Genomic DNA, 13,718 nt, shown 5'->3' on the forward strand with positions numbered 1-13,718 from the left:
CACCATTAGAAACATTAATAACTTGTTCTTTATGAATATTACTTTGTCATAAGAGTTTTTGGTTAATATCTCGCAATGAGATAAATGACTTGTTTTATGGTTCTCACAGTTTTATCCATTCCAGCAAAGCCCAGCAGATGGCTAGACTGTTCCTGATTCCAGCACATATTTTCTGAATCTTGTTTTGGAAAGATTTGTAGCATGTTTTAAGTTTATTGCTAAGTGTTGTTTCAGACGCTAATCTGTCTGTCGATTCATTATTTGTAGCTGCCAGAATCTCAAAAAGGAGCATAATGAGAATATCCTCATGCTTCGTCTGCTTTTCAGTCACGTGGCGGAAGGGTTCTTTATCTTAAAGTGTTTCCAAACTAGCAAACCTCCAAACTCTCTTTAAGCCCTACTTAGTCATGCATCAGTGTGACACAGTCATTAAGCCCCACACATGATTATAAGGCTCATTACCCTGTCAATCAGCAGCTGGGTACCCACCCACAGACCTCCCCTCAGCGTGTGGGTTCAGTCCAGACACGATCAATCGAGCCTGAATTATTGCTGCTCATTGCTGAGACTCAATCACCACTCAGACCTAATTAATTGAGTGCGTTGAACCCAGATGCGGACGAATCACGCCCATTTGTGGAACTTCAGGATAAGTAATATTAATGAGATGCTAAATTGAGCTTCTAATGACATTATAAATCAACAACAAATCAGTTTAAGGAACGAGGACCCATTCTTCAGACAGCGCCGAAGGAAAAAAGATGGTGAAAAACTGATGTGTTGCCCAATAAGTCACAGGCATGTGGTTACGTTCTCCATGCATCAGGAGTACCACCTAGACTGAGATCAATGTTTGTGAAGAGCATTAACTCCACACTATTGTGTAGTTTCAATTAAGTTGTACATTCTCAAAAAAAATTTAATTATTTGCATTATTCCTTACAGTATGTCAGGCACTATTCAATTCAGTTAACAAGCATCTACTTTAGATAAAGTTGGGTCTTTAAAGCATTATTACTGTTCATCATAACTGTTAAATTCAGAAAAAAATATATAACACCTTAAACATGCCATATGTTTTGTTGACTTATTTTAAACATATAATTTGAATAGGATGTCCAAATTTTTGCATATGACTACACATGGACAATCACTGGTTATTAATATGGCCGGATGTGAATGTTGGTATTGTTTGTGCAAATTATAAGCAAATTTGTAAAAATGTGTATTTAAATGCACAGGATTGATCAAAATGCAGTGATCATTTGTTAAAAGTGTATAAAAATTGACATGTTAATGCATTTTATTTACACATGCTCATTTCTTGTTTGGATGCCAAAATGACCTGAAAATCAGAGCTAAAATTTCTAATACAATAAGCAAAGCTTTGGTTAAATATTGCAGAATGTATTATTTTTTTATTTTACATTTAAAGTCATTGTATACAATATTTAAATTCAGTATTAATGTGCTCAGAAGTAAAGTTCGTTTTAAGGGCAGTGGTGACCCAAACAGATCAAAATTAAGCTTTGAAGTGTACCAATCGGCTGAGTGTATGTACGCACATCAGGACTTGCCTGTGTGATCAGAAACAACTATCACATCCAAGTCGGTTTGTCACTGGGTTAACCATTTACTATCAGGTTCCTCTATGTGCTTTTTTTGCATGATGGTGTGGTTTACAAATGTCTAACAGAAGTAAAAATACAAGAGATTATTCATTTTACAATTATTTACTGTTATTTATGGTTAATAGGGTACAGTAAGTTACTGTTAAAGTAATGCAATTAATAGCTAGTAATAATGTAGCATAACATAACAATTTTATACAATACCATATATTCAAATTAAATGCAATAGGTTCTCCAGTTAACCACACAAAGAACCATTTAAATAGTACTAAAATAGTTATTTGAGTTGGTTCTGTATATAAGGGTAAACCAAAGACCTAGGTCTTGGAAAAAACAAACAACTTAACTCTGCTTTTACCTTCCTTTTTCTTTTTTTCACCTGATTTTCCTGTGAATCACAAAGTGTTTATTTGTTTTATGGTCTCCACACTTCCTCTAGAGTGCCCAACCCCACTCACCTCGTTCTTCTCCTGATTCTCTGTCATTATGTCCAGATCAGACCACAAATGGATGGGATGCTAAGTTAATGGCAGCATAGCACTCAGCAGCCCTTATGATTGATGTGTTCAGGTCTGGGGAATGGCCTGAAATGTTATTTTTAAAAGAATTTTTCCACTTTGAATGGCTTTTCAGACAGCAGTTCATTCCCATGAGGCTCATACATACTGTCAGGCCTTTTACCTGTTACAGGGCTAGCTCAACTGCATGACCTTGAGAATGTACACGTATGGTCAGTTACAAGGTGACAGTACAAGACATTTAACCTTTTATCTCACGGAAGGATTAATAACAATTGTAATCTCAGTAAAGTGAGGCTGAATATTAATGCTGAAGATAAATCAGGCCCGCCTAGTGAGTCATTATGTAAACATGTACCTTCCGCTTTTGTAGAGCTGCATCGGTTTCTATACGACTATTCATCAACACTAAATATGCTCCAATGACATGGATGCACTGTTTACCTACTCACTGAAATGCTTTTCATGTTCTTCCTATTAATTAATTCAGATGAACCAGCAAGCGTAGGCCTTCGGCAATGACAGTCATTGATTTCATTCTTCTTCTCAGCGCCTCTAGCCCACCACCTCTATCTCCAAACACAGCTCGTGCTGAAAACTTTTTTTCTTCTTCATTATTAATGAGGTTGGCTGGCCTTGGGTTGTACTTTGTGTCTTGAATGGGAAGCTGCTGAGAAACTGCTTTCATTTTATGTTTAAGGTCAAAACATGTAACACATGGATTCTGAATGCTGGTAGTCAGTGTACAGGAGCTAGTTTATTATGCGCAATCCATACAAATTGAACTGTTCCTGTTATGGCAGTAATGCGTTCACAGAAAGTATGCTTAGGGGAGGTGCAGCACACTCCTTATCTGCTTTCTAGTGGATGTTCAGTGTTATAACTTGACTTCAGTTTTAAATTGTTTAAATAAGTGATTAGAAATGGCTAACAGGCAGCAAATTGGGGCTACCAGTTATTAAGGTTGTTAATTTGTTGCGGTAAATTTGTTTCAGTATTCTACTGAGTAAATGCAACAGTGGCTTATTTAGTGTTCTCATTATTCGAAAATGGCTAATATAGAAACAATAGGAGTAGCTAGAGGGAGCCGCACAGGGCCTTGGCCTTCCCACCTGGAAATTAAGCATAAAATGCAAGGTCGGCATGTGTAAAGATGCTGAGCTTTTTATCCTCTTGTCTTTTTCTACCTTTTACAAAAGAAAATAACATCACGAGTTTTGGAAGCACCATTTCTATGTAAAAAAAAGTACAGAAAGAATACATCAGCAGCCTGCTCCACTGTTTTTCCTTATGGTGCTTAGTAGATCTTAAATATATTCACCTTAAACGTTAGGACTCATTTAAGTAGCTACTCTAGGCTATGTACCTAACTAGCATCTTGTAGTAGATGAATGTGGTACAGAAAGCAAAGTTACTATGAAAAGAAAGACTGGGAAAACTTATGAGAACATCTCATCCTTCAGTCATTTATGCTAAGTCCTAAACAGCTACACTGTAAAAGGCATTTAGCCATTAGTCGATGCTGTAGACCACAGTTAATCAATAATGTGATAAGCTCAATATTCCAAAATGTATTTTATTAATTGATGCATCAACTACCATAAGATAATGGTAGTTGACACCTCACTACCCTCACCACTATGTCTCTGAGAGTGTTTTCTGGCTAATCCACCACTGGCTGTTTCTGGCTGTTTGTGCAATGTGGGCTGTAAATGTGTGTCTGTGTAGCTGATGGTGCTGTATGTCTCCTGCCTCAGCAGACTCCCTGTTCAGCGAGCTGGGTTTGGGGGCAGTGGTGGGCCTGGGCCTAGCTGGCCTGCTGCTGCTGTTGGTGCTTGTGGATGTCAGCTGCTTCTTCTTGCGCCAGTGTGGCCTGCTCATGTGCATCACCCGGAAGCTCTGCAGCAAGAAGACTGCCACCAGTGGCAAGAGCAAAGAGCTGGAGGAAGGAAAGGCTGCCTACCTGTGAGTGTCCCCAGGGGGTCGTGGGGGTGTGCATGACTGATCACGCTTACTTCTTTAGTTTTTTGCTTTTTTAGCCTCTGCTTACTCACCGACTTAAGCATTTTTCCCCCCATAGCTCTTTATACACTCTCAAAACCAGTGTGTTAATTACTTAACCACACATTTTAAATGTTAGCTATTTTAACACATGTTTGTGTCAGGTTTAAAAATGTGTACAGTGCCCACATCATACATATATAGCATTTTTACAAATATGTCTGCTAAGCCTTTTGCTCCTGTTCAGGTGTCAATGGGACAAAAATGCTGGGTTAAACTATTCAGCTATATTTAGCTATAAACATTCAGAAAATATCATTAGGTACACCCACTAGAATCCTCTACTGAGGCAGAAGAACGTGTATAGTATATTGCCGTTAAGCTAACAGCAATGCTCTGGAACATTTTTTCATTTACCTCTTTCATTTACAGCTTGTGAAAGATAGTGTATGTTTGTAAAGGACATCAGCATAAAGTTTACTTTGTATCTCACAGTTTAACAGTGTCCCTGTTTTCCAAAACTCCTGAATCCTGGTCAGGATACGCACATATTCACAGACAGTGATGTATGTAGGACTTCCAGAGGATTCCTGGAATTATATTTTTGGACAAAAAAGATCCTATCCATTGGAAATCTGAATGGGATTGGTTAATTCCTCACATACTCTGTCATGTTATGGGTTAATCGCTAGTCTTTGTGCCTTCAGTTTTACCAGTGTAGTCCAACCAAAACCTACTAATGAAATACATACTATAATATTTGCATAGTTTGATAACAAGCAAGATTATACTGAATAAAAAATCAACTAAGATTACAGACATGTAGTTTTTGTAATTCCCCCAAATTATTATGCCCTGGAGATATCAGAAATCTGTCTGACTACATATTTCACTCGATTTACTGGCATTTAAGCAACTCGTGGTGGCTTGTTTTGCATTTTGGTGGCTTGGATTTTCCTCCTCCTTTTAAAACCAGATGTAAATGTGATGTCGGTCTAACTGAAGTGTGGCTAAATGACTTTCTTTAACAAAGGCAGCAGACAGAGGCACAAACACATGCTGAAAGAATTTTACATATAATACAACATTTAATCTCTCTGCACCAGATGTACGCATGTGAGAAGATGCAGCACAAAATATATCAAGATGCAGCCGCAGTATGCACACACTGTCAGTGTTATTGTTTCCCAAAAGCTATTTAGTAGAAGTACACTCCTTTCCACTGTGAAAAAAATAAAGTCAGGCCAACTTAATGATTAAGTAAGTTTAACTCCATTTTAGTCAGAAGTTTTAGTTTGGTCAACAGTACATACTGAGTTGAGCAACTCAAAAACTTTAATAAATGAGCTTCAGCTAAAATAATTTGTAAATTCCTCCCCCTCTACAGTTTATTCACATCTGCAGATTAGGACTCCTGTATCACATGATGTCCCCAGTCTAGGAGGCTTTTCAGGTGCTGAGCCTTTGCTAGGATTTGAACTGATGATCTCCTTACTTGATGAGCAGGCAGTTAGATGGATGTGCCACTCTAGAGCTTTGAAATGACGTGCAGGGCTTTCTTGGTGCATATATGTAGATGACTTCACAGCTCTAGAGCAGTGCTGCTGTCTAACTGCCTGTTTGTTAAGAGACAGAATATAATGGTTTGAATTCCATCAACACTACATATCTCCATGGTCAGATGTGTGAGAACTGGAAGGCCTCCAGCCCTTGTGATGGGCAACACATTTACTAAAGCAGAACTTTCTTCTTCAGCAAATGGTTAATTTTGTTGCTTCTCAAGCTTGTTGGTGACTCCACTATTGCCGCCGATGCTACGTGCAGTTGGCATGATATGTGGCACCCTTGGTAAATAGAGCATTCATTTCTGATGCACTATAAGTCCTTACTGCGGTCGCATCAACAAATATTTGAGCTGTGCCTCTACTTACATATAGGCCTGTTATTAATAGTGTTATTAATGCATCGGTTTTGAGAGTGTGCAGTCAGTTTCCTTCTGCATTCTTTCTGTTGTTGGAAGCCCTTTTTCTTTCACAGGACTCAATACCTTCTCCATCATTCTCTCCCATTTACCGTACTTCATTCTCATTTTCATGCTCTGCTCCATTGTTTGGATAAGAAGTAAGTAATGCATTTCTTACATATGGCTCATACGGCTCACAGCAGTGTGTCACATAATAGCAGGGCCTGCTTTATCTTATCTGAGTCTCGCTTTATCCTGCAATACCGCCCAGGCTGTGTGTGTGTGTACAGGGAAGACCCACAGGGAGGTGGTCTCATGCTGTAGCGAGCCCATGACCTTTCTGGAGGTGCTTTATCTGACTTCTTCATGTCTAGTGCTGAAGAAGTGTCTGTTTTCCAGTCATGTAATATGCCTGTGCGATGTGTCCCCTGGCTGGGAGGAATCAAATCCTGTCACGTTTGCTTGGCTCTGAGTTCAGAGGGATTAGAGGGGAAGATTGCCTTCAGCTCCAATAACAAGCAGCATGGCTTTAAAAGACTCTTTTGATACTCTCTCGAGCAGGCCGCAGGACGGCCTCCATCAGATAGGCCTGCTTCTGCCTCCCCACTGTCCTAAAGCCTGGCTCCTAATAACCTTATTAGAGTGATGATGCTCCATGTGAACTGAGTTTGGCTTCCATTCTCATGGCATGCTGGGTGATGAAGAGTCAGATAGCAGGCAGGCGTGATAAAAACCACTCTGGCTCACACCATGTCCTCTGCAGGACCTTGAGGCCACAGACTCACTCAAAACACCTCTATACAACCTGCTCACAAATTGAGACACCACATGACATGAGGTCATCTATTCCAACTGCATTATGCAACGTCTGACCGATGCTACACATTGTTCAATAACTAGTTTGACTTTGACTAGTGACATTGTAGGAAGAGGAAATACAATTCTTAACTTTAGAATGCGTTAATAAAAACAAAGGTTTAAATCCAAGTCATTTTGGACCATTGCTATTGGTCCAATGCCAGCAAGCAAATATGTGGTCTTTTAACTGCATCAATGAAATACTGAAATCTTAAAGCCATTCTCAAAGTTTATTTATAATTATTGTAATGTAAGACATGGGAGTTTTTTCTTTTACATTTTGTACTTACCTGGGTTAGCTTTCTTGAGCCAGTTTGCTAGTCAGCTATGGCAGTCCAGTTTGTTTTGGAGTGAGCAGACATTGGAGGGAAGAAATGGTTAAAGGCTAGCATTAGTTTTTAGCCTAGAACGCATCCCTGTATGCTCCCCAAAGCTCTCGTTTCGTCACATGGCAAAATTTGTTCCATGCCTCTGTTTCGGTACAGGAAAAGCTGTGGTCATTGGTTCACATAGCAACCTGTAGTCCCATATCTGGAGGTAATGCTCTGCTCTCCAGTATCGGCAGCATCATATTGTCCCATTGCCGTTGCGTTTTACTGGTTTTAACTATGGATTTTGGTGGTGGGCCGGGCTTATGTAATCTCTGGGGGAGTGAATATAAAGTTATGCAACAATTTAGAGGTTTTGGTATTGGCCTGTTTTCCAGCCCTGTTTTGGTTATGCGGACTATTCTTTTCAAGTAGGACACAACAGTGGGTTTAGGGTTCACAGTATGTCCATTCCATGTACTGAACTGTCATTATAGAACTTACTTTAGTACATACTTTACTGTGTTTAGATTACACTGTTAAAAAAGTGCTAGCATTAATGCCTAGCTTCATTCCTTTGTGTTTTGTTCCCACTATACATCTTGTCTTTGTCAAATCACTAATCTACTCTTCTGGGTTGTGCCATTATAGACACTCCATGCTAAGCTTGGAGGACAATGTAAATTCAGTTGAATGATTATTAACTGCAGAATTGTCGTGTTGAATAATATTAACGTAATCCAAATTCAGTTGCGGAGTTCTCTCATGTGAGTGTTACAGAGCCTTCCCTGTTGCTTGCATCTTCCCTGATGGTAATAGTCCTATAATTACTAATTACAGAATGACAATGTTACAGTAGAGCTTATATTGTCAGGCTGAAAATGTATGCCATCATCTTTCCTAGTGATAAACAAAGATAATTAATAATTAGCTGATGATTTTCTATTTATGTAGCCTATAAATAAGTGCAGTCTACTGTACTGCCCACGTTTTGGAACTAACCTGTGTTTGTGGTGCTTTCGTCCACTCCCTGCAGGAAGCTGCCACTGAAGGAGGAGAACGGCAAAGAGTCCCTCAAACCGGACACGATCGAGATCAAAGTTCACGGTGACAACAGCCTACACACAACGCAGGAGGACAGCAAAGCGTAATGAAGGCACTGCCGCGCGCTAAAGAGAACATGCGCTGCGAGTTACCCCCGTCCAAAACCAAGCAAGCTAACGAGAATACAAACACAAACGCGGCCGATTCAGAAGTCCCTTGTTAGAGACCGATTGTCAGGGGTATGAGAAGGGAAACTGTGTACATATGGAGAAAAAAAAAGGAAAGGCCACACAGCGGTTGTTTTGTGATCTTTCGGAGGATGCCTCTCCATGGAAAGGCTCTCGTTTATCTGTGGTTGTTCTTTCTCTCTTTCTTTCTTCCTTCCTTCTTTTTTCAAGGCTTTGCTGTTGCTTTGTGTCCGATTCTCTGTTACTTGAAGCAGTTTCAGTCTGTGCCCTATGGTCCACTCTGTGTCTGTCTGTCTGACTCTCTCTCTCTCTCATTCTCCTTGTCTCGCTCTCTTTCTCTCTCTCGGGTGTCTCTCTCTACCACATGATCACTCAAACTCTCCAGAAAGCTTTCATACTCACACACACACACACACACTTACAAAGCCCTTTTTCACACACAACTCTCTGCTGTATATTCTTTGCGTAAGTCTTGGTTCACAAAGAGATGGAGTGCATCATGTCACGGTCTGACCTCTGTGTGGGCTCCCCATTACCCCCTCTCTCAATGTGTGTGTGTGTGTTGTGGTATTGGGTAACCGTAGTGTGTTTCTGTTCTTGCCTTTTTTCCCCCCACTGTGCAGCATCCACCTCTGACAGTGAAGTTTATTACACAGTGTCAGCAGTGAGATGAAGGGCTTTACCATCAGAGGGACACCACAATTGGCCCACTCAAGAATGTTCTCACAGCATGTCCTGGCTTTGTCCATACATACCGACACCCTTGCTCTCACTCTGAACTGAACACGGACTTCGTCTTTGTGAAAAAAGGAGCGAATCTGAAAACGGAACGGACGCAGACAGCAGCACACCCGGCCATTTGGATCCATGGTACAAACTAAAAGGAAATAATGTGTATCTGGATTGTTGAGGTAATGCTGAAAATAATCCCTTCTGTTATTGTTTACTGCCCTGATTTTGTGAACGTGTGCGTGCGTATGTGTGAATAAGTGCGTGGGCTCGGTACGGCCTGGGTACAGTATGTGCAAACACACATGTAAAATACAAAGATTGGACATAAGGTGAATTGTAAACACTGTATGGGTTAGAAAATAGATAGTAGTGAAAACACGAAGGTGACGAAACGTGATCTGCTAAGGCATATCAGTGTAAATATTCATATTTTTTGTCAGGGGAAGCTGGAGGGGGGGAGGGGGGCATCTCTCATGACTTTGGTTGTGTTTTGTGCAACACAGACTTTGAATCTTTGCAGATCTGCACACCATCTGCATTGCCTGAATGCAACCCCCTGTTAATATCGCCCATGGCTTGACTGTGATAGTTTGACAGCAATAGAGGCATTGTTTCCTATAGCCCCGGGCCCTGTTCTTCATCCCTGGCTATGCTAGTTAGCTGCATACCTTTCAAAGAAGCTTTACCTGACTCTGGCTCATAGCGCATAGCAAGGGTGGTCAAAAGGGTACCAATAAACATGCAAAAGTCCAAGGGTAAAGATGCATGCATCTTTAGAGAATGACTCCAGCATGAAGAACTGTACTCATCATATGGCGTTTGGAACGGGTCAGGACATTCAGAAATGACATAAAAGGGAAACATCAAACAGACTCTGCTACTTTTCACCAATGACCCAAAGAAACCAGGCTGCATTAAATCAGGACAAACACGACTGTCACCACACTGAATATCTCAAAAACCTAAGCTTAAGGTATTGCAAATAGCATTGGTTTTATAACATCTCTCAAAGGTTAAACATAATGGTATCACACAAGTACAATACTGTGCAAAAATCAAAGACCACACTTCATTTATTCCATTTCTAAGACAGCTATTAAGTACAAGTTATACATTTTCACAAGATATTTCTGAGGAGATTAGATCATGCACTTGGGTAAAATCAAAAGGAAAATGAATGGAAAAACATGAATTTCAAGAACTGATTAAAAGAAGCTGCGAAACTGATTAAAATCTTTGTGAAAGAGAAAAGGATCATACTCCTCTCTCAATTCAGACCTGAACAAATCCACAGACTCAACACTGTGGGTCTGAAAGGATGTGTAGATGATCAAGAGGCTCTTACTGAGAAAAGGAAACAGGTTTGCAAATCAAACAAAGACATAGCAAAATAATGGGCTGACCACCTCCAGACCTCAACATCATTGAATGTGTTAGAATGATTTAAATAGTGAGAAACAGAGAAAGCTGTATGTTATCATGACTGAAACGCAACCATGCTGCTAAAAGCTTTTACCTCCCAAAACTTAATCATTTGTATGTTTCTGTTGTGTGCCCCAGCCCCCCCCCCCCCCCCTGTGATATAACAAAAAAAAAAGCAGTAATGCAACAGAGTACTATGGCATCCATATCTCCGGATGGTGAGGTGGTCGGCATTGCCTGGATACTGACTGAAGAGTTTTTAGATTAATAATGTTTATTGTGCTGATGGTGGATTTCTTGAATCGATCAGTAAAGTGAGCTACAGTATGTGTTGTTTCGCATATCTTTCGGTCCATTAGATAGCTAACTTACTACTAATATGCTAGTTAGCATCTTGCCGCTCATACCGTAAGTAACTCGGATGTGTGTTCATCTAACTTCTTATTAAACTTGCAGGGATGCAAATGCACCGATTTGCTGTTTGACAACATGCTAACGTTAACTTCGGTAGTTGAACTTAGTTAGTGAACTACATTTCCCACAATGCTGCATCGCCAAACCCTTCGGCATGCAGTTTTCCAAGACGCCTTTGTAGCTGTGGGGGCAAGTTACGCAAGTTAAACGTAGTTAAGCATATGTTTCTTCCGGTGTGGTCTTTTTGTGGCATGGTTAAGTTTCAGGTGTGATACCAAGTTGGGAAAAAACTCAAAATTCAAAGACTGAACTTTGGAGGTGTCGAAAGGATTTAATTACTAAATACATTAAATACATAAACTGAAGTCTGTGTAATTCCTTTTCTGTTAAATTGATGTGTGTTCTGCTGATTTCCTAACTCAGTAAAATGAATAGCTTGTACTTTTAACTAGTAATGGCTATTTTGACTGGAAATGACAAAAGGGTGGTCTTTTGCACAAAACTGTACACCAGCTAAGCATGAGCTTACCAGCCACAATTCCAGATAGGAGTTCTTACATTTGGCCTACTCTCAATCAAAGGCTGTCACTTTGCTTTCACTTATGTGATTTCTTCAACGGCAACAGAGTGTTCAGAGTTACATGTGCAGTGCATTTTAAGTATTACAGACTTTTCACTGTCAACCCAGCAGGAGGTTTCTGGAATGTTGTCCATTTAATTTCAGCTTGTCTGCTACTCTGAGTGGGGGGGGGGGGGGGGGGATCCATAAAACCCCACTGTACTTGTGGAACTCTTGTAATCCAGTGTAATTTTCAGCTGTAAATAAAAGTGTCCTGATATATAAAAAAAACATCTGTGATTGCTGCCGTGTTATATAAGTCTTTTTTATGAGCTTAATCGGTTCTCCGCACAGCTGCTTTCTTCCACTGTGCTGGCTAAGTACACCTCCAAGGTTGAGTCTATAAACTCCAGGCATTTCATAGTCTCAGCCTGTGACTTTTACAGAGAAACTAGTCAGCTTATGTACATACGGATTAAGCATCTGTAGCTGAGGAACTGAGTTGGCTCAAAATGCCTGTTCTCTAATGATTATGCCCCCCGTCCCTTGTACATTATATGTCCAAATGTTTGTAGACACTGCTCCTAATTACTAAATTCAGGGTAGATTTTTCAACAGAATGTGCTCCTTTGGAACAGATGTTTTGGAACAGATGATGACCAAGTGTTTTTGGGATCCAGAACTAATCGTCCAACATCAGTACCTGTCCGCACTAATACTCTTGTTGCCCTTCTACCCTTACTTACTACTTAAAACTACAGTTTAGCAGATGTCTGCAAACAGTCGGACACACAGTGTATCCCTAGGGAACCTTTTTACTTAAGAAAGTCTGACTCACTTAGTAACTGAAATGCAGGTCATCTGCTCCACTATGGCTATTTCCTGTTTCAGTAAGTGAAATTCTCAAAACATTTTTATTTTTTTCTTGCTCTGACTCACTTGCCTCAGCTCTTAAAGAGACTATTAATTAGGTGATGTACCGAAAAAAAATTTAAACCATTTTTGTTCCCCATGGAAGCTTTTAGTTAAGTAGTTTGAGTTGCCTTTTTTTTCAAATAATTATGCTTTGAAAGGTTCTTTAGAAAACCAAAGTGCCTGTGCCATCATGTCAAAAACTCTTTTGAACCCTTTGAGCACCTTCATTCTTTATCACTGCCAAATTCCACCCACTTACTGCACTTTCAAGGAAATGGTAAATATAGAACCATGGCCATAAAGAACCACTGGGATTATTTGATTTGTTGGAACTTCTTTTTAGATGCTGTATAGAACCCTTTTTGCGTACAGTGTGGGACTCATTTTTAAAAATGCTACCAGTGCTGGGAAGATGAGGGGAAGCTAATGCTTCCTCCAAGGCTTGAATGAAGCAGCTGCATCTTTTAGAACTTCCCCTAACGCAACGTAATTGGAAAGCTAAGCAAGCTTGGAGGAGAACACTAGTTGCCAAAAGAAAGAGAGGTCCATCTACCCAAAGAAAGGAAAGCCACCTCTCTTTCACCACTTAGGAGCCCCTTATCTTTATTTTAGTAGTGTGCACAACCTGTAAAGAACAAATGTAAATGTAAAGTGGAGAACTGTAATGTAATCTAGTATATTTCTTAGGTACAGCAACTTTCTGTAAAAAAAAAAAAACATTGTACTGTACCTTTCAAATGCGTTTATTCTGCTGTTGTTAGTCCAACTAAAGATGCAGAATATTTGAATGCATTTTACACTGATATAAAATCAATTAGTTTCTAAAACAGACATTGGGTCGCCTATATTAACCTAGTATTAACAACCAGAAGTGCATTAAACTACAATAATGTGATGTTCAGATGATTGGCTGATTGATGATCAGTACTGTGCCGTTATAAAAATAGGGTCATTTTTCGCAATGCAAACCTACACATACTGGTTCAAGCACTTGCTACGGGAAACTAGCTGGGAAGTTGTGTTTACCTATATCTTTACATGTGTTATCACATAGTGCAGCAAATGTGAAAACCCTCACTTAACAGAGCCCCCCCTTCTGGAAGCACCATTGCATTTGTACTGGAATCATGCAGGGTACATCACAGCTCCAGAGAGGGGAGCTTCA

At 40.0% G+C, this 13,718-nt stretch overlaps 1 protein-coding gene across 3 annotated transcripts in view; it reads left to right on the forward strand.

Moving 5' to 3' along the window:
• Positions 1–11,929, forward strand: part of ncam2 (neural cell adhesion molecule 2) — a 249,314-nt gene extending 237,385 nt beyond the window's left edge. The window contains exons 16-17 of one of the 3 annotated variants that reach the window (XM_072686155.1): positions 3,907–4,114; positions 8,316–11,929. In XM_072686155.1, the coding sequence (XP_072542256.1) occupies positions 3,907–4,114; positions 8,316–8,430 (323 nt within the window). In that variant the 3' untranslated portion in view covers positions 8,431–11,929. The remainder of the gene's footprint in view (positions 1–3,906; positions 4,115–8,315) is intronic. The other 2 variants (XM_072686156.1, XM_072686158.1) reach the window with 2 other exon arrangements.
• Positions 11,930–13,718: the final 1,789 nt, after the last annotated feature.

Source organism: Salminus brasiliensis, chromosome 8, assembly GCF_030463535.1.
Source record: "Salminus brasiliensis chromosome 8, fSalBra1.hap2, whole genome shotgun sequence".
Taxonomy (NCBI): Eukaryota; Metazoa; Chordata; class Actinopteri; order Characiformes; family Bryconidae; genus Salminus; species Salminus brasiliensis.